This window comes from Hydra vulgaris, chromosome 09, assembly GCF_038396675.1.
Source record: "Hydra vulgaris chromosome 09, alternate assembly HydraT2T_AEP".
Taxonomy (NCBI): domain Eukaryota; kingdom Metazoa; phylum Cnidaria; class Hydrozoa; order Anthoathecata; family Hydridae; genus Hydra; species Hydra vulgaris.
Window position 1 is genome coordinate 54,096,551 of NC_088928.1, and position 19,230 is coordinate 54,115,780.

General features: G+C 28.3%; 3 protein-coding genes across 3 annotated transcripts in view; all 3 read right to left on the minus strand.

Annotated features, from left to right (window-relative positions):
• Nucleotides 1–4,301: 4,301 nt before the first annotated feature.
• LOC136085582 (uncharacterized) lies at nucleotides 4,302–6,170 on the minus strand. The gene is made up of 2 exons (XM_065806902.1): nucleotides 5,789–6,170; nucleotides 4,302–5,068 (listed from the first exon to the last, which is right to left on the minus strand). Exons 1-2 carry the CDS (start codon nucleotides 6,168–6,170, stop codon nucleotides 4,302–4,304), a joined length of 1,149 nt encoding a protein of 382 aa, XP_065662974.1.
• An 89-nt stretch (nucleotides 6,171–6,259) lies between these two features.
• LOC136085583 (uncharacterized) lies at nucleotides 6,260–9,467 on the minus strand. Its single transcript, XM_065806903.1, has 2 exons — nucleotides 9,376–9,467; nucleotides 6,260–6,740 (listed from the first exon to the last, which is right to left on the minus strand). The coding sequence occupies exons 1-2, from the start codon at nucleotides 9,465–9,467 to the stop codon at nucleotides 6,260–6,262; spliced, it is 573 nt and encodes a 190-aa protein (XP_065662975.1).
• A 1,258-nt stretch (nucleotides 9,468–10,725) lies between these two features.
• LOC136085584 (uncharacterized) overlaps nucleotides 10,726–19,230 on the minus strand; it is a 41,327-nt gene continuing 32,822 nt past the window's right edge. Inside the window, exons 9-15 of the mRNA XM_065806904.1 lie at nucleotides 16,461–16,645; nucleotides 15,658–15,732; nucleotides 13,048–13,167; nucleotides 11,499–11,713; nucleotides 11,361–11,401; nucleotides 11,183–11,279; nucleotides 10,726–11,026 (exon numbers count right to left, since the gene is read on the minus strand). Of these exons, the coding sequence (XP_065662976.1) occupies nucleotides 10,726–11,026; nucleotides 11,183–11,279; nucleotides 11,361–11,401; nucleotides 11,499–11,713; nucleotides 13,048–13,167; nucleotides 15,658–15,732; nucleotides 16,461–16,645 (1,034 nt within the window). The remainder of the gene's footprint in view (nucleotides 11,027–11,182; nucleotides 11,280–11,360; nucleotides 11,402–11,498; nucleotides 11,714–13,047; nucleotides 13,168–15,657; nucleotides 15,733–16,460; nucleotides 16,646–19,230) is intronic.

A 19,230-nucleotide genomic window follows, 5' to 3' on the forward strand; every position in this document is an offset into this window, starting at 1 on the left:
GTAAGATAGAACACAGGCCTGACTTTGATATGGTTGATAAAAGCCACTGAGATCACTGAAAGTATATTGTAAAAAATACTAAAAACTATTTTTTCAGAAATATTTCAAAAAAAATCATGTCTTTTAAAAATTTTGATTCTTATTAAATACTATATTCTGATCATATCCATATCCTCTTTTCAATAATAATTACGTTTTAATTAGTCATAATTATGTTTAAATGTTTTCTGAAATAAATAAATCACAGAAAAAAACCAAGCAAAGAGAATCCTTTAAATAAAATATTATTTTAAAAAAACCCAAAAAAACCCGGGTTTTTTTGGGTTTATTTAACTGGTTTTTTTTGGGTTTTTTTGGGTGGGTTTTTTAATGCCAACCCTGCGGTAGACTATAAATGTCTAATTGAAAAAATAGTTTGTGATATTGAATCTAAAGAATGTATGCTTCATCGTTGCGATAAATGTCTAGGGAATGAAATGTTAAAGGCTTATCTTGAAGAGCAATTTAAAGGCTTTGAATCTGATGAAGCTATAACATTCAACCAATGGATAAAAGTAGATCGTGAAACTTTAGAATCTTTGCAATTACCAGTAAACGACTTATAGATGATTTAATTTCAAAAGTATCTATTTTATCTAAGCATCATTTTATTGTCAAAAACCAAAACAACTATTTGCGATTATTGAAAAATGAACTAAAACCAAATGAGTTTATCATTTTGATGGATTTTTCTGAAAGCTATTCATTTGTTGTGCAAGATGCTGTTCAAGGGTTTTACTGGAAAGACAGCCAAACAGCTTTGCATCCTTTTGTTGTTTACTACAAACTTAATGACATACTTAAAAATAAATGTTATTGTGTTATCAGTAATTGCATGCATCACGATACTATTTCTGTTCATGTATTTCTTATTAAATTATTAATTGAACTTAAAACATTTTTATCTTTTGAACTTATTCATTATTTTAGTGACGGTTCAGCTGCACAGTACAAAAACTTCAAAAATTTTATGAATTTATGTCACCATTATACTGACAATGGTATTAGAGCAGAATGAAATTTCTTTGCAACTAGTCATGGAAAGTCTCCCTGTGATAGAATTGGAGGAACTGTGAAGCGTTTAGCAGCACGTGCCAGACTTCAACGGCCAATTGATAATCAAATTTTAACGCCCTTAAATTTATATGATTTTTGCAAGGAAAGTATCACGGGTATTTCATTTATTTATGTTGATAGTGATGAAGTAGACAATATTAAAGACAATCAAAAGGAACAATTTAGTACTGGAAACACAGTTGCAGGTACTCGCGATAAACACAAATTTGAACCTGTAAATGAAAATCAGGTTTGTATCAGTCGTATTTCAAATGAAAATACATAATTTATTGCAAACGTTAATGAGAGTTACAACAACAACTCAACCAAATTAGTTTCACTGTTTGATCTTAGTCCTGGAAATTTTGTTGCATGTATTTACGATGCACATTGGTGGATTGGACATGTTTGTGAAATTTCAGATGAACAGGAAGTTGTTTTCATTGATTTTATGCATCCTCATGGTATGGCTCAAACATTTAACTGGCCTAGCACCAAGGACAATTGTTGGGTTCCTGATGCAGCATGTTATTGCAGTCATTCCAAATCCAATCAGTTCTGCAACAGGTCGATATTACAATTTACCGTCAATTGTTGTTTCAGACATTAATTCCAAATTTGAAGCTATTTTAAATATGTAATTTGGAATTAAGTTGATTATAGTTTCGCACAACTGATTTTTTTCTATCACAAATTTTGTTTTTGTAGATAAGAAACAATATATTAACATAAAAATGTTTGTTTTTATTTTTTGTTGCAGAAAATGTGTTTTAAAAGCTGTATTGTTTAATTAGATTTTGCATCTATAACCAGGACCGCATTTGTGACGTGTTAGATTGATGGTGCTCTTAGGCATATGAATAATCGTCGCCTAAAATTTCGTAATAAAATTTTAAAAAATACATATATAACAAAAAAACAAGCGCTCCTTTTTGGTTGGTGCCCATAGTCAGTTGCCTCAACTTCTCTAGTATTTTAAATTGCCAATAACATGCATTTATCCGCAGTATTTTATAGATAATAAGATAATCTCTTCAATAAATCTGTTGTAAGTTTTTTTCTTTTCCATGGCGTAGTACCATTTTCAAGAGATTAAAATAGCTCTTCAAAATCTTGAATTTAATGGCTATATATTCTAGTTTTTATTGTCATTAATAGCTTTCTACTTAAAGTACCATTAGATTCTTTTAATTTTCTTAACATAAAATCAATTGCTTATCGGGCTGTTGCAAGATTAGCAGCGTTTCTTCTAAAAGCATCAACATTTAAATTAATAGGCTTTAGCGTAATGTCAACTCATGTTCCATACTAATATTTTCTTAAAGTGCACACTTCCAATACCTTGAAGAGTTACTTAAATGATACAAAATTGTTTTAAAATACATTGGAAAATATTATATTTTATATTTTGCCTCTTTCTGGATTAGATTTACCCAACTATTTTGTAATTGAGAGTTTTGATCCAACCGTTAATTTTATGAACTTTTTTTACCGTGGGTTGCCCTAGCAATAATATAACTACAGCATTATCTAAGCATGCTATTATGCATCACATACAGATGACTAGAGAGGTCAGGGATTCAAAAAACACCCTGATGCGTCCGAAACAAGTCCAGGCTTTCAAATCACGAGACTCGCCGAGTCTTAGACCGGGTATTATTATTATTTATTATTATTTTTTTTTATTTTGCCGTTTAACAAACTTGACAGTTTCCATAAATTTACAATTAAGTTAATGGCCGGAGCAAAAGAAGGCATAGTTTGCCTTATCGCCAAGCACCGTGTTACAATTTATAATTTTTACAAAGTTGCTTCAAGAATATATAACATAAAAGAAAAATTAAATGAATGTTTACAAAAGATATATAATAAATAAAGTAAAATATCGTTTAATACATAATATCATAAATAGATTGAGTAAAAGTAAGAGTTAATATATAAAACTTTATAAATATTTTAAGTAAAATATATAAAAGATAAAGTAAAATATCATAACTAGATTAGGTAAAAGTAAAAGTGAATATATAATAACTTTATATATATAAATACGCACAAAAAATAAAATAAAAAGCGAGAAAATGTGATTTTTGATAATGATTATTTTAAAAAAATTTTAATCTTTTTTTTTTTTTTTTTTTTTTGTCTCGAATAATTACGAAAATACGAATGATTAACTTGTTTTTCAGTTTTTAAATTATATATCTGATCTATTTTTAAAAGAAAGACTTATAATAATATAAATCAAAATCTGCGTTTAAAAAAAACTGTTTTGAATCAGTTTTAAACTGATGTAGAGATTTTTTTTTTCCGAAAACAATGTTTGGAAATCTTTTCCACAAAAGTGGTCCGCGATTCTGAATTGAATAAGAAACTTGTTTAGAATAAGATTTTGGTATAACAAAGTTGTTAGCGGAAAATCTTGTAGCATATTTATGGTGTATTACTTTAAAATAAGTTTCAAATATTTTGGGGGACAGTCCATATTTTGTTTTATACATGAACAGTAGAACAAGATGGATATTAAGTTTGAAAATATTCAGGGCACCAATTACACGTAAAAGAGGTTCACAAGGAACCGCTCTACCAGATCTAAATATGATTCTAACAGCATGTTTTTGCTTGCTATAAAGTTTTTTCAGCTTAATGTAATTAGTACTTGCCCACATGATGTTGCCGTAAGTTAAGTAACTATGTATAAAGGAAAAATATAAACTTTTTAAGGACTTAAAATTTAAAAGTGGCTTTACTCTATATAGCAATTTTTAATTTATCCGGAACTTTACCTGATTTAAGTGACTGATTGAATATATGAAACAAAGATTGGGAAGAATAAATGGTATTTTTTTTGTTTTGCTTGGTTTGTGGAAAAGAGAAAATTTAGTTTTTTGAACATTCAAAGTTAATTTGTTGCATATAAACCATTCATTCATTCACTTTTTTTAATTCTTCATTTACTACTGTAAAAAGTGTTTCAATATTTTTGTGAGAATAAAAAAGATTTGAGTCATCTGCGAATAAAATAAAATTTAATAGGTTTGATGTTAAAGACAAATCATTTATGTATAGTAAATAAAGTAAGGGTCCAAGTATAGAACCCTGTGGGACTCCGCAATTTGCAGTTTTTTTGGTCGTTTCTAAATTTTCAAATTGTACATATTGTTTTCTGTTTGAAAGGTAACTTTCAAACCAGAGTAAGTTTGTCTCCTTTATTCCGTAATATTCCAGTTTTTTATTAGAATGGAATGATTCACCGTATCAAAAGCTTTCGACAGATAAATGAAAACTCCTAACGTATAATAGTCTTCTTTAAAAGCATTAGATAAGTGATTAACTAACTCTACTATTGCATGATCTGTTGAGTGTTGCTTTTTGAAACCAAATTGCTTACTGTATAACATGTTGTTTTCAGTTAAATGATTATACAACCTATTGTACACTATACGTTCAAGCAATTTCGAGAAACAAGATAAAACAGATATAGGCCTGTAATTAGAGGGTTCTGACTCATCTCCAGACTTAAATACTGGAGTTACTCTAGCAATTTTTAATTTATCCGGAACTTTACCTGATTTAAGTGACTGATTGAATATATGAAACAAAGATGGTTCAATTATATCATAGACTAATTTTAATATATTAACGCTAACTTTATCCGATCCTGCACTTTTGTTACTTTTTAAGCTTAGTAATGCAGTCCGCAACTCGCGTATATCTAGCTTTGACTCATTCATTTTTTTATTAGAATTTGTTAGATAAGAATCAAATGTTGAAGAAGTTAAAGAAATACTTTGCGCTAAATTAGAACTAACATTTATGAAGAAACTGTTTAGTTCTTCAGCTATGAGTGCTTTATCGTATATTGTTTCACCGTCAATTAAAAGTTTTTTTGGCAGAACATTATTTTTATATTTGTTTTGTCCAATTATTTCTTTAATAGCATTCCAAGTTTGTTTAGTATTTCCATTTGCATTTTCTAGTAATTTCGAATAATATACTTTTTTAGAGTATTTTTTGATTTTTTCAAATATATTTTTATAGTTTTTATATTTTGCTTCGTTTGATTATTTTTTTTTTTTAAGAAATTTTTCATAAAGTTTTTGTTTTTTCCTTGACGATTTTAGTAAGCCTTTTGTCATCCAAGGCGATAGAAGTGATTTTGAATTCACATAAAACTTTTTTAAAGGAAAAGTTTTATCGTATTGTTTACAAAATTGCGCTAGAAAAAGTTCATAAGCATTGTTAGCATCACGTGTTTGGAGAATAAGCTTCCAATCAACGAAATTAATTAGAAGGTTGCGAAATTGTTGTATGGAGTTTTCATTGGTCTGTCGCTTGTAAATAATGTGTTTTGTGGAAATATTATCATGGGTTATGTTTTTTGTTATAAGAAATGTGGGAAAATGGTCTGTCAACTCAGTCATTATTATACCGGTACTAAAGCAGCTATTAGAAAAATTATTAGTAATTATGTTATCTAGTAGGGTAGAGGATCTTTTTGTAATTCTTGTTGACTTAGTTATTGTTGGAATGAGGTTATTTTGTAGAAGAGTATTTACAAAATTTTTAACACTATTATTTGACGCATGATTCAAAAGATTAATATTCAGGTCACCGACTAAGTAAACATGCTTTTGTTTTTTATTAACTTTTGTTAAAAAAGTACGTAAAGATACTTTAAAATTTTTTAAATTACCCGCTGGTTGTCTATAAATAACATTAACAATTACGTTTTTAGAATTTTGGTTAATTATTTCAATTTTTTTCGCGTAATTTGCCAATTCAAATTGAAAATTATGCTCGTCATACTTACACCAGGTCTCAGTAAAACAGATTATTTTAAAATCGTGATTTAATTCATGCATTAGAAGTTTAAAATCATCAAAATTTTTGTTTAGGCTTCGAATATTAATGTTTAAGATTGAAAAAGTGTTTTTATTTTGTTGAAGATAGAAATTAGATTCAGAAATTGAATAGTATTTGCTTTCTAACGATTTTAGGTTAAAATAATTAGTTACATCATTATCACAAAGTGTGACATTTTCATCACAAAGTTTAATTAATAAATTATCATCCATTTTAAAATATAAAATTAAGATTAGGGAAAAATTAATAAAAAAAATAAAAAATTAATGAATACTTATATAGATTCAGTGGAAACAGAATCTCATTTCTTCGCAGTCCAATCACAAATGACTAGCTTGTCGTATGATATAACCGCAAATTTGCCGGATTCCCTTTCTCTCTTCCTTCGTTCTCTTAAACCCTTTCTTATTTCTGTAGTCTCCGCACTAAAATCTTCATTTATATAGATGTTTTTTTCTTTGAGTTTAAACGATTTTTTAAGTATTTCAGTTTTGTCTTTATAATTTAATAACTTTAGGACTATCGGTCTGTGTTTATTAACATCTCTCGGCCCAGATCGAAGAGCTCTTTCAATTTTTATATTTTTAATGTCAAGGCATTCCTCAAATAGTTTATGCACCTTACATTCAGATTCTACCCATGATTCATTTTCGCTTTCTTTTATCCCGTCTATTCTCAAGTTGTTCCTACGTGAACGATCTTCCATCACCCTTAGTTTGTTCCTGACTTTTAATATTTCAGCCACAGACTCGCCGTGTCCGGGTACCCAGACCCGAAAATCCCTAGAAATAACTCAAGCAAAATAATTTTTGAACATTAAAATATTTTGATTTTTGGCACAATAATCTTTGATTTTGATGCAGTATGATAAACCTTTATGTTTAGGACGAAATTGTAAAATTCAAAAAATTTATATTTTGACCAAGTTTTTTTCGTTCATAAGAAAGATCTCTCCAAGACAGTTTTTATTGTTTCTAAAATTTTGAAATAAGGTCTTTCCAATAATACAATTAAAAAAACAAAAAAAATTTGCCCACATCAAGTTTTAGGGGTTCAAACACACGTTATTTTAGGGTTTTTCTTTTTTTTCGCCATATTGCTTTTCAGAATAACTCAGCAGAGAAATTTTTAAAATAGCAAATTTTTAATCCATATCATTATGATAGTATGTAGAACCTTTAGACAAAATAGCAATATTCAAAAGCCTTTAGATTTAGAGATATGACCCAACAAATAAATAAAAAATATTTATAGTGTTGCGTTTGGGACGATATTTGGCGAACCATAGACTAAAATGTAGGCATAATATGAAACTTGTAATAAATTATTTGTGATTTGCACCTTCGGTTTACTAAGAAACCACGTTTTTAAGATATATTAACCTTTTATTGCAAAAATATAGGACCCCAAGTATACGAATTTTAGCTACTGACTGAAGTTGAAGTTTGGGTAAACCTTACAAAAAGTACCACAAAATTTGAAATAATAAACATTTTGGTATGAAATTTTGGTAATGCTCATGAAACATGTTTAACAACATACTGTCAAAACTTAATTAAAATCGGAGATGGTAGTGCGGGGACCTCTGGACCACTTGGCGTGGAATGACCCACTAGCTAGAGGGAGTACGAAACGATACAGTCTTACTAGTATAATTATTCCTGCAGCAAGTAAAAATGGCGCTTATACGTTGAAAAAGGAAAATTTTGAAATGTAGTTTGTAACCTTTGAAAGCCGTAATAAAAGTGGATTACTCTATTAAAAGTTGACTGGATAAGTTTTTAACAACTATTTGAACTACCCTACGGGCGTTTGTTTTTAAAAGTTACGGACATTTGCTTTTAAAAGTTACGGGCATTTGTTTTTAAAAGTTACGGGCATTTGTTTTTAAAAGTTACGGGCATTTGTTTTTAAAAGTTATGGGCTTTTGTTTTTAAAGTTATTGATTGCTATTTTATTACAATTTAACATTTAAAAGGTAAGCCATAGTTGGGATGGATGCTAATGTCATTTTAAGGTTTAATAAATGAATATTTTTGGGGCTTAATGATAAGACTAAATATGTCTTCTTCTAGCCCCGGTCATGTAATTATTTTTTTATAAGTTACGACTGTAAATTTTTTTTTATCGGCAAAGTGTAAAAAAAAAAAAAAATGGAACAATATTAGAATAGGTATAACACAAAAGTTTAATTTTCTTACTTAAATGTGCCAAATTAAATGCATCTTTTTTGGGGCGTGTTAGGGCAGCAAATGATTGGTAATAAACTGTTCTTTACCATGTGGGGAAGCCAAAGCACTTAGTTTTATGGACGTAGACAGGCGTATTCAAGCTACACATTAAGTACAATTTGGTTGCTATGGTACCAAATTTTACATAGCAACAACTTATTTTTACATTAACGTTATTTAAGAAGTTTTTTATTCGTGCTATGTACACTATATTAAATACGTGTATTAAAATGAGGTTAACACTTCTTATGGAAGTCATAATTTTAATTGGTTGCTATGGATATTTAATTTTTTTAATTTATTTTTGCAAAGTAGCAATGTTGATTGTTATTTCATTACATTTTAACATTTAAAAGGAACTATTTAGCTACAGTTATGGATGCTAATATCATTTTAAACTGTGATAAATGGATAACAGAATTGGATATTCCAATTCTGTTATCCATTTATTACAGCCAATTGAAAAATGGTATCAAAAATTGAAAATGCATACTACTCTGGTATCCAGTATGGCTTGTCATTATTACATGCATTGATTAGAACAATGAAACGCTGTCTTCACCTTGCTTACAAATTGAATAACCAAAGGTGGCTGGAGAGTAGACCAAAATTAAGTTATCTGTGACTAAAAACAAAAAAAGAACCTAAGATGTTTTTAAAAATCGAATTGGTTTAGTTATTGATGTGCCCAAATCTGGAGATTTAGGGACATCCAATGATAGAAATACGGCTCGTTGTTTTTTCAATCTGAAAAATATTGTGGCTGAAATTTTAAAGCTGGATGTGCTACTGCCGAAAAATTTGCATGTCATCTTGGCTACATTGTCATCAGCTCTGCCAATTAATGCAGATGTATGTCAAAAGTATTGCTTTGAGGTAAGTTTATTTGTTAATATTGTTTCTATACTGAGATGTTGCTAACTTAGCTTTGTAATTACATGATTGATTGCCTCTTTTAGGTGGCTCACCTAAAAGAGGAAATCAATCATGTAGTTACATGATTTTTAAATTATGATTAAAATTCGGATTGTAATACTTATTCAAAAAAGTTCTTGAGATAGTTAATTTAAAGAAAGCGTACCTGCAGATTCGTGTTGACGAAGCATAATAGATATAATGAGTTGTGGAATATGAAGGGTAGCGTTTCTGTCTAACAAGATTGGGTTTTCATTTGAATGTGGCACACAGAGCAATGACTAAAATCTTAAGAGAGGTATTGTCTTTTGACAAAGTTGTCGAGTCTGGGACAGAATCATTTATTGTTGGCATTGTCGTCATTATTAATATAGTGTCAAGTTGCAGGGTTTAAGGATTTTTCCGATAGCAAACTGGGTGTGCTCTTCGTTCAGCTATCTGAATAGGATGTCAAGTAGTTATGAATAGGACTCGTTGGTGAATACACGTGTTATCAAACCAGTAAGCAGTTTAAAGGAAAAATTTACAAAGGAAGATCCCGTACATAGGTCATGTAACGTCAAAAACACTTCTAATACAACTGTGTGGCAATGCAAGCAGATTAGCTGTTGGCATAGTTTTGGAAGTGGCTGGGGGAAACTGTTCATGGCTGGGGAAGACTTGGAAAAGGCTGTTCATGGCTGAGGAAACAAGACGATACGACTCAATTTATTCTTGCAGAGTTAGAAGCCGTGATAAAAGGAGTTAACCTAATAACAAAATGGTAATTGTCGGCTGGTGGAACTTAATTATCGCAACAAACTCGTTTGAGGGCACGGTCATGGAAAACCTCTTGTCCGTTGCCAGTTGTCATTAATTAAAAACCTTGTGAAGGAGTTCGGTATACAAGTAAAACTTTTTCTGATAAAGTTAGCAGCAAAAAAAGCTGACGTTTTTACCAGGGTACCACAGAACTGGCTGCATTCAAACCAATTAGCAATGACAGCAAATGTTGAACCACCTGGTGGGAAGTTGTTTATAATCTTCATCACTTTGGAGTCAATTGAACTCTTTATCTTATGAAACAGAGATTTTCGTAGAAAGGACTTTGAATCAGTTGTTAAAAGTTGTGAAAGATGTTTATTTGTGGATCCTGCGCCAATTAGATGGGAATAAGGAAATCTTGAAGTTGGAAAAAACTGGCACCATTTAGCTATTGACGTAGCCCACAATAATCATAGATTTATTTATCTATTATTGATTGTAGCAAAAGGAACAAGTTTGCAATTTGGAGAAAGAAACAACAGTGTGCTTTCATTGAGATGAAATATTCCGAGAAAGAGGACCTCCGTGGCAAGTTCTACTAGACAACTTTACAGGTTGAAAATTATATAATAAAACACAATATATTACAAATAGTAAATCGTATAATAAGATATATATATTTTCCTGTAGCTATTTATTTTTCATTTTTATAAGAAGAAAATAAGAAACAAATCAAATAAAAATAATTACAGTATAAATATATAGAAAAAATAAATAAGTGAAACATAAATTCAATTTATGCAACGCATAAAAAAAAAAAGTAATAATGTAATTATAAATTAATCAAGCGTTCAAACAAAAAGTAAAAAAAAAAAATTTAAATCTCTGCTTGATTAGTTTCATCTTTTAAAATTTGACAAGAATAACGCTCATCACTTTGTTCTTCAAATGGTTTCAATTGAGCCGGTTTTTGGAGGGTTCCGTTATTCAATAAATTAACAAACATTTCAGACTTTTCACTTTGGAACGATGCTGAACTATAATCATTTTTTTCGTAAACATCAAAATTGCAATAACTATCGCCTTGACATAGTATTTTATCAAATTGTTCACGTAATTCTGTAAAAGTAGGTCGTTTTAACGGATCTTCATTCCAACAATGCAACATGATATCGTATCTAAGTAAAAAATAGCTTAAATTAAAAATAACACATTATTAAATAACTGTACAGGTTAATATTGCGCAATTATTTTTTAATAGAGGCAAAATAAATTAAGAAGAGAATTAAAAAAAAAAAAGAAAAAAAAAGAAATAAAACGAGTAGATAAATTACAGAGGTTGAGAACAATTTTCGGGTCGTTCCATTCTGTAACCAAACTTCAAACGCTCCATAAGTTCATGGTTACTCATACTAGGGTAAGGTGTTCCTCCTGTTCAAAAAAGAAAAAGAAAAAAAATTAAATGGTTATAAATGCCATTAAATCAAATTAAAAATATTCATTTACACTTACCCAGTGTTACAATTTCAAACAAAACAACACCATACGCCCATCTAAAACATATATTAGGGTTTACAAAAAAAAAAAAAAACACTTTAACATATTTGTACACATTAAAGCTATAAATATATCAAACATATTTATTCTTACACATCGCTGTATGTTGTAAATATTTGGTCAAATATGGCTTCAACAGACATCCACTTGACTGGTAAACGGCGACTTTTATTGCTCGTGTAGTTTAATTCATTATTTGTTTTTCGTGATAAACCAAAATCAGATATTTTAACATTTTTTGTCGCACCAACCAAGATATTTCTTGCAGCAAGGTCTCGGTGCACGAGTTTGACAAATGAAAGATATTCCTAAAGTACAAAACCCAATTAAATGCTCATTAAAAAGCGAAAATTTAAAACAAATTGATTTCAAAGTTTATTTTAGATTATGTTATCTTAAACAATAAACTAAACTAAACATGCTATAAATATATTTCATCATTAGATATTTAAACGTGCCGTAAAAACAGTGTAGAATTATTACTCCCCGACAAAAAAAGTAAATACAATCCACGTGTGATCACACGTGGATTGTATTAACTTTTGTACATGTACATGTAAAAATTAAAAAAGAACAGCATAAGATGATTTAAGGAATAAATTAACTTCTGATATTTGGTATAGTACTGTCTTCAGATGGACAAAAATTAATAACTTCAGTGAAGTTTTGTAGAGCAATATGTTTTTTGTAGCGCCAATAAATGGCGTTTTGACATTTTAGTAATATTTGTGTTAATGTTGCGTAAGATATAAAGATTTATTTAAATTAATGTTCAATCAACTATAAATATTCCACTCCCAGTTTAAAACTATTGCATTACTCTCAACATCATAAACCTCTTTTAGTTGTTTTCGAAATGTATGCAGGACATCCTCTGGCAATAATGATAACTTCATTAAATAATTTAACAATAACCTTACCAAAATGTTTATTTCTATGAAAAATAATTTAATAAAAACAAACATTTTACTTGATGACACAGAGGTAAGCAACGTTAGCAGGGGACGTTAGCAAGAGGTATTGGTAAAAAAACTAGTTTTGTATGGTATATTGTGTCGTACCATGAATAAAAAGCCATAAACTATAAAAAAATAATAACTTAAATTAAAAGTCACTTGATAATAACTTAAATTACAAAATATTATTTTAATTTCAAAATATTATATCTGTTTACAAAATTATATTTAATATTATTCAGTGTCCGCAAGTAAAATCTTCAAATTGCAAATTAAAACGCAAGTTAAAATAAAATCATACTGATTACTATTCCAGTTGTCTTTAAAACCTCATTAGTTTATCAATACTTTAAAACCTCATTAGTTTATCAATACTTTAAAACCTCATTAGTTTATCAATACTTTAAACAGCTATCAAAAAAGTCATGAAATGCATGCACAAATATTATTAAATTAAAAATTTGAAATAAATTTTATACATTGATGGCACAATATATGAAGCCATCAATAATTCATGCAGCAAATTTTAAATTTGCTACACGAATTTATGTTTTTGACATAAACTACGAGAATTTATGTTTTTGGCATTTTTTTTACCTTTTAAGTTTTTATAGTTTTTAATTCAAGCTTTTAAAAGTTAAAAACTTTAGTTAATAAGCTCAACACTTTTTAAAAAAAATTCTTACCATTCCAGAAGCTATTTGCCATGCAAAACTTAACAGGTCATCCGGAGTTATGCATCCAATGTTATTTAGAGGAATATCATATGGGATAAAACCAGAGGTAAATTCCTCTCCTTTCTTTGTCTGTAAAATATTAGTATAATTTCTGTAAAAATTTACATATATATATAAAGTAAAAAAAATATAAAAATAAAAAAAAAACTTTAAATAAAATTATTGGGTGTGTGAATTAATTTATCCAAAATTATAATTTACTTAAAGTTAAGAGAGGAAATACTTTTTATTTTATCAAATGAGTTTTTTTATTTTTATTAAAAGAGTTTTACACAAATGTTTTTGCAAGTAGTTTTACACTGTGACTATAATATGAACAAACATAATTTGTAGATTCATTAGGATTGATCCCTCCATCAAAATTGCCAACTTTTACAAAAATTGGGAAGCATGTAAATTTTTTTTCCTGCCTGATTAAGAATGATATCTGTGGTTCCATTTTTTTATTCTCTGGAAATTGTTCTGACCCTTCAAACTATAGCTCAATTATTATTCTTATAAGCTAAGTCATTAAATCTTTAACTTCCAATATTTTAACAACTTAAATTTTAATTACTTAATCGATTTGAATCCTAGCTGGTTCTACTAGTTAACTTGTTTTTCATTCTATAAATAAATATAGAATTAATACCTCTATAAATTGTTCATTTATTTTCGTATGAAATGCTGTTCTCATATTTGGCCTGGTACTTCCAATAAGACTCTCTTGCTGTAAGATAAAGTCTCCAAAAAAAAATTGTAAACATTGTTGGACCTGCTGTAAACTTGAGCTTTTGCCCCACCATCATAAAGTTGCATTTTTTCTATTGTCTACAAATACTACCATGGTCGCTGCTCAAGCTGCGCAAGCTCTCATCACTTGTCCCATTAACCAAAACTCAATCTCATGCGACTCATCTTTAAGCAAAGTTGTATGCTTTATTGTAACTGTTTCTTCATGCTCGAAAAAACATTAATGATTTGGATTTTCTCCTGTATTCATATTTTTCTACAGTCTTTTAAATTATTCTGTCAAATATTTTCTTAATCTTAAAATCTTTTCTTTGCTTTATTTTAACTTCTAACTATAATAGTAAATGCTTGCAGTCATGTTAGGAGTGGGTTTTAATCATAATAATGAATGCTTGCAGTCTTGTTAGGAGTGGGTTTTAATCATAATAAAATGACAGAGAAAAACAAACTACAACAACAACAAAAAATATGTAAATAAAAATTTGTAAAAAAGCATTAAAATTTTTTATTTCATCTATCATCGAGCAAGCATGTGAAAATTAGTTTATTATTATGTTAGTTATATATGTTGACTTATTTCAGGTGCAGAAACTATAGCAACTACAGGTAATTCTAATTCGAAGAAATATTTAAATGTATGCACCACTTTAAATTAAAAATATGCTTAAGAAAATTTCTAGTAAGCTTATAATTAAAATTTAGAGAGAGTTTTAACCACCATTACTGCTTTAATCACCATTTAGAGAACTGTTTTAACTATAACATTCACAAAAAAAAAACTTATATCTAAAGCTTCAGAAAACGTGATAAATGTTGATTAGATCCAAATTCCTTCATAGACCAACATTACCCCACCCACCATATGCATTTTAGAAAACAGTCATTTTCAGGAACAGACAATAATGAAGCATATATAATTGATTATTTTTTGTTTGTTTTTTATTATTAAAAACTTAAGTGTCTCCTTTTGCACACATTATATTCGAGTCTAAATGAATTATTTACTGACCACAAACAAACTGCTTGAAAAATAACTATTGAAATAAGTAAAGGGGGGGGGGGGTTATTTAGGCAAAATTTAAAGTTTTAACTTTTATTAGATGATTTTTTTTTTAAAAAAAAACTTCTTATTATTTGCAAAACCTTAAGTACAAACTCAAGAAGTATTATTAAAATTTTTATTCATTTAATTAAAAAAGGATTCTGTCAAATGTTCAGATTGATTAAATTAAATTAAAATTAATGTCAAATGTTCACATTGATCAAATGTTCACAAAGATTATACAGTTACTTTTTGTTTAATAAAGTCTAATATCTAATATTTAAAACAGTTACAAATAATCATAAGCTGAGTTGTCAAAGACCAGACTTTAAAAAACATATTTTAAAAACCAGATTTTAACTTTATCTAACTACTTTTCTAGATTTGAACATTTTTTGCTCAACGTTTTTTTAAGCTCTAACCAACTGAGCTAATGTTTAAGCTCTAATCTACTTAGCTAATTTTTAAATTCTAAACAACTGCGCTAATTTTCATTTTCTAACTAACTGAGCTAATGTTTAAGTTCTAACCAACTAAGCTAATATTTAAGTTCTAATCAACTGGGATAATGTTTAGGCTTTAACCAACTGAGCTAATAGGTCATAATATTTACATGCTCTGACAGAGAAAGATTTCCTCTACATAGATCTTCTTATTACATTACAATACTTTATAATAAGTTTTGTTCAAAAAAGAACTAAGTATAAGTGATAGATCTAAAGTAAAGATTGAAAATACATTAAATTACTTTGAAAAACAAATAAAAAGCAAAACCGAATAAAAACCTCAAGCGTTTGAATATAGTTATCTGTGTACATAAAACTTATACATGATTCTCCATCCTCTTTTGAAGATGTAATCTAAAAAAAAAACTACATTTGCACATTACGTTAAAACACAATCATCATTTGCAAAAATATAATTGTTAAATATGTAACAAAAGATTAACTTATAAAGAAATTATTATTATATAGTTGTTTTTTATAACATATTTACAATATTTTTAATTAAAAATCGCTGACATTTAAAATCGTTAACATTCAGCATTACTTAACTGTATGCCCATCAATTTGAATGTGTATTACTAAAAAGTTGCTGCTTCGTAAGGAAAGCATTTAAATTTTAAAAAATATACTATAAATATATACTTTAAAAAATATACTATAAATATATATTTTAAAAAATATTCTACAAAATAATATTATAAATAAATAAAAATTATTAAAATTGAATAATAGTAAAACTTAACAGCAGAATTCCTTGTTGTTAAGTTATAATATGCTAACATTTTAAGCAGAATTAATTTTTAAGTAAAAAATATTAGCAGTAAAAAAAATCAAAGTTGAAAAGCAGGGTTAGCTTCTGAATTTTTCAAAATGTATACAAGTAAATTGTCAATTTTACTTGTCAATTTTACTTGTATAAAAAACAAATATGGTCTTTTAATCTATGTAACAATATGTAAAAAGTACTACTTTTGAACTTTGATTTTTAGAATAAATAGCAAATGTTAATATGTAATAGGTAAGAATTCAGCTTTGGAGATTAAAAAAAAAAAGTCATAAAAATCGCTATACAAAATATATACCTTATTGCGGCTATTTCGTAAATAATGTAACAAATCTCCATTCTCCATAAACTCAACAACTAAACATAATGGTTTCGTTATTGTCGAACAACCAATCATGTTTACAATATTTTTATGATATCCAATTTCTTTCATAAGTTTTATTTCTTCTAGAAAATCGTCAAATTCTGATTGGTTTGCATTATCTATATAAAAACAAATTTAAACCTAATAAAAAAGTTATTTTGTAATAATATACTTTGCATTACAGTATTAGAACAACAGAAAATAGAGACTTAATTTTTCATTAGTTGTCTATCATCCTTAGGAGAGTTTTTTTTTGTTTGTTTCAATTTGTTTTAGGTTTTTGTAGACAAAGTTCTAACTTTAACTTTATCCCATAAATCTATGCATTAGCTACATATATGTAAAAAAATAATACTAAATGTAAAAAAAAGTTATTTTATGGTGGTGTGAGTTATGCCTTGCATTGATAAAATAAAAGAGACAAGCACAAAGCTAAGGAAAAAAAGCAGACAAGTTTATAAGCTTGGGCACTTATTTAGAGTATTTACTAACAATAACCAAAATGTATTAATTTTACATAGATAAATTCAACAGTGATTTAGTTAAACCAGAAAAGCAATGGATGTATGGATATATGTTATAATATATATACATAAATAGTTTTTTAACATTAGATTTTTAAAATTGAGTAAAATGTAAAAATATATATGTATTTAATGCTGTATATAAATGTCTGTAAGTTAAGTTAAGCTTGCAGGTAGTATATGTAAAGATCATGTATATAGTTTTGCAGAAGTGTTCTCTGGTGCAGTCGGCTTTTAAAACTATTTAACAAGCACTTATTATAGTCTTGTTTTCAAGCCTGCGATCTGACTCATCTGCGATCTGACTCATCTAGGATCTGACTCTTCTAACTACCATTTCATTAGTCTTCTTTCTATCATAAGCAAGGTTTTTGAGTCTTTAATTAATAAACACTTAATCTCTTATCTTGAATCTAATAACTTACTTACTGATCATCAATATGGATTTTGGTCTTTTTGTTTTACAGCTGATTTGCTAACAGTAATAACCAATGGGTTTTATTGTGCATTAGATAGATGAAGAGTGGTTAAGGCTATTGCTCATGAAATTTCTAAAACTTTTCATAAAGTTTTGCATACTGGTTTTCTCTATAAGCTTTCTTCTTACAGTGTATCAGGTAACATTAAGATTATTGAATCCTTTCTTACCAATTCTAGTATAAAAGTTGTCCTCAATGGACAGCACTCTCTTCACATCCTGTATTTCAGGGGTTCCTCAAGGTTCTATCTTTGGCCCTGTACTCTTTTTAATTTAAATTATTGATCTTCCAGAAATTCTCACATCTAAGGTGGCATTGTTTGTTATGATAATACCATTTATTCTTGTTTGATAAAAAGCCTAAACTCTCTGATTGCTTATAGGGGATATTTAAGCTAGAAAAGGATCTCTTTTCTGCTACAGCACGAGGCTCATAGTCACTGGTGAACTTTAACTCAAATAAAACTCAATTTTTTTCAGCTAATCATTATCTCAATAGTCTAGATCTTCCTATATTTATTAATGGTAAAGTACTCAATAAATCATCTTCTAGAATTAACTCTCCATATATGAAATCAATTGCAAAATTAGCATCTGTACATTTACATCTCTTTATCGTGCTTATCACTTTCTTACTCAGGATTCTATTCTTTATCTCTATAAATCTTAAATCTGTCCTTGTATGGAATACTGTTGCCTTACTTGGAGTGGATCTTCCAATGATGCCCATTCTCTTTTAGACAAGGTGCAAAAATGCTTTGTAAACAGTTGGACTTGCTCTTGCAGCCAACCTCCAACCGTCGTAATGACGCTTCTCTTTCTCTTTTCTATAGATACTATAATGGGCACTGCTCTAAATAGCTAGCGCCTCCTGTGCCATCTACTAAAATTCATTCTCCTGTTACTCTTCATTCAATTAAATCTCATTCTTTTCCTGTGAATGTTCCTAAGTGCTCCAAAAACTCTTCTTTGTCTAGTTTTTTTCCTCGAACTTCAGTTCTTTGGAATTTGCTTCCTTCATCTTGCTTTCTTGATTCATATAATTTGCAACCTTTTAAGTTGTCTATCAATCGTTATCTTGCTCTATAAACTTTGTCTTTTTTCTTCCAGTAACTTCCAACCCTAACAGTGGTTGCTGGCAGCCTTGTTGGAAGCACAGATCTTGAAAAAAAAAATTGTTTATAATACAAAAAAATTCTTTTAACAATTATGTCTTTTTTGCTAAAACTGTTATATTTTGTATTTAAAAAACTGCAATGAATAAAAAATCATTCTTTTTTCTCTAGTAGATTTAAACCTCAATTATTAAGGTTTTTCCAGAGATCAGTGCACTTAACCAATAAGTTATATACATGACAGTGAAATTTTTATAATTTTTATATAATAGTACTAATTAAATTAAATTCAATTAGTACTATTATATAAAAAGGTTGAATTTAGGAAAAAATTTGAAACTCTTTGGTTTAAAGAAATAAAATAAATTCAAAAATAAATAAATCACATTTTGTGAATTAAATTTATATATTTTTTAATCAATTGCAGTTTTTCAAAAAAAATAAATAAAAAATAAGTAACCGCATTTAACAAAATCAGTTTTTTGAATTTTTTTGAAACTTTGAAACCTTAGCATTGCAAAATAGTTGCATGTGTGTGTTTGTGTATATGTGTGTGTATGTGAAACCTAGTTTTATGGGTTTGAAAA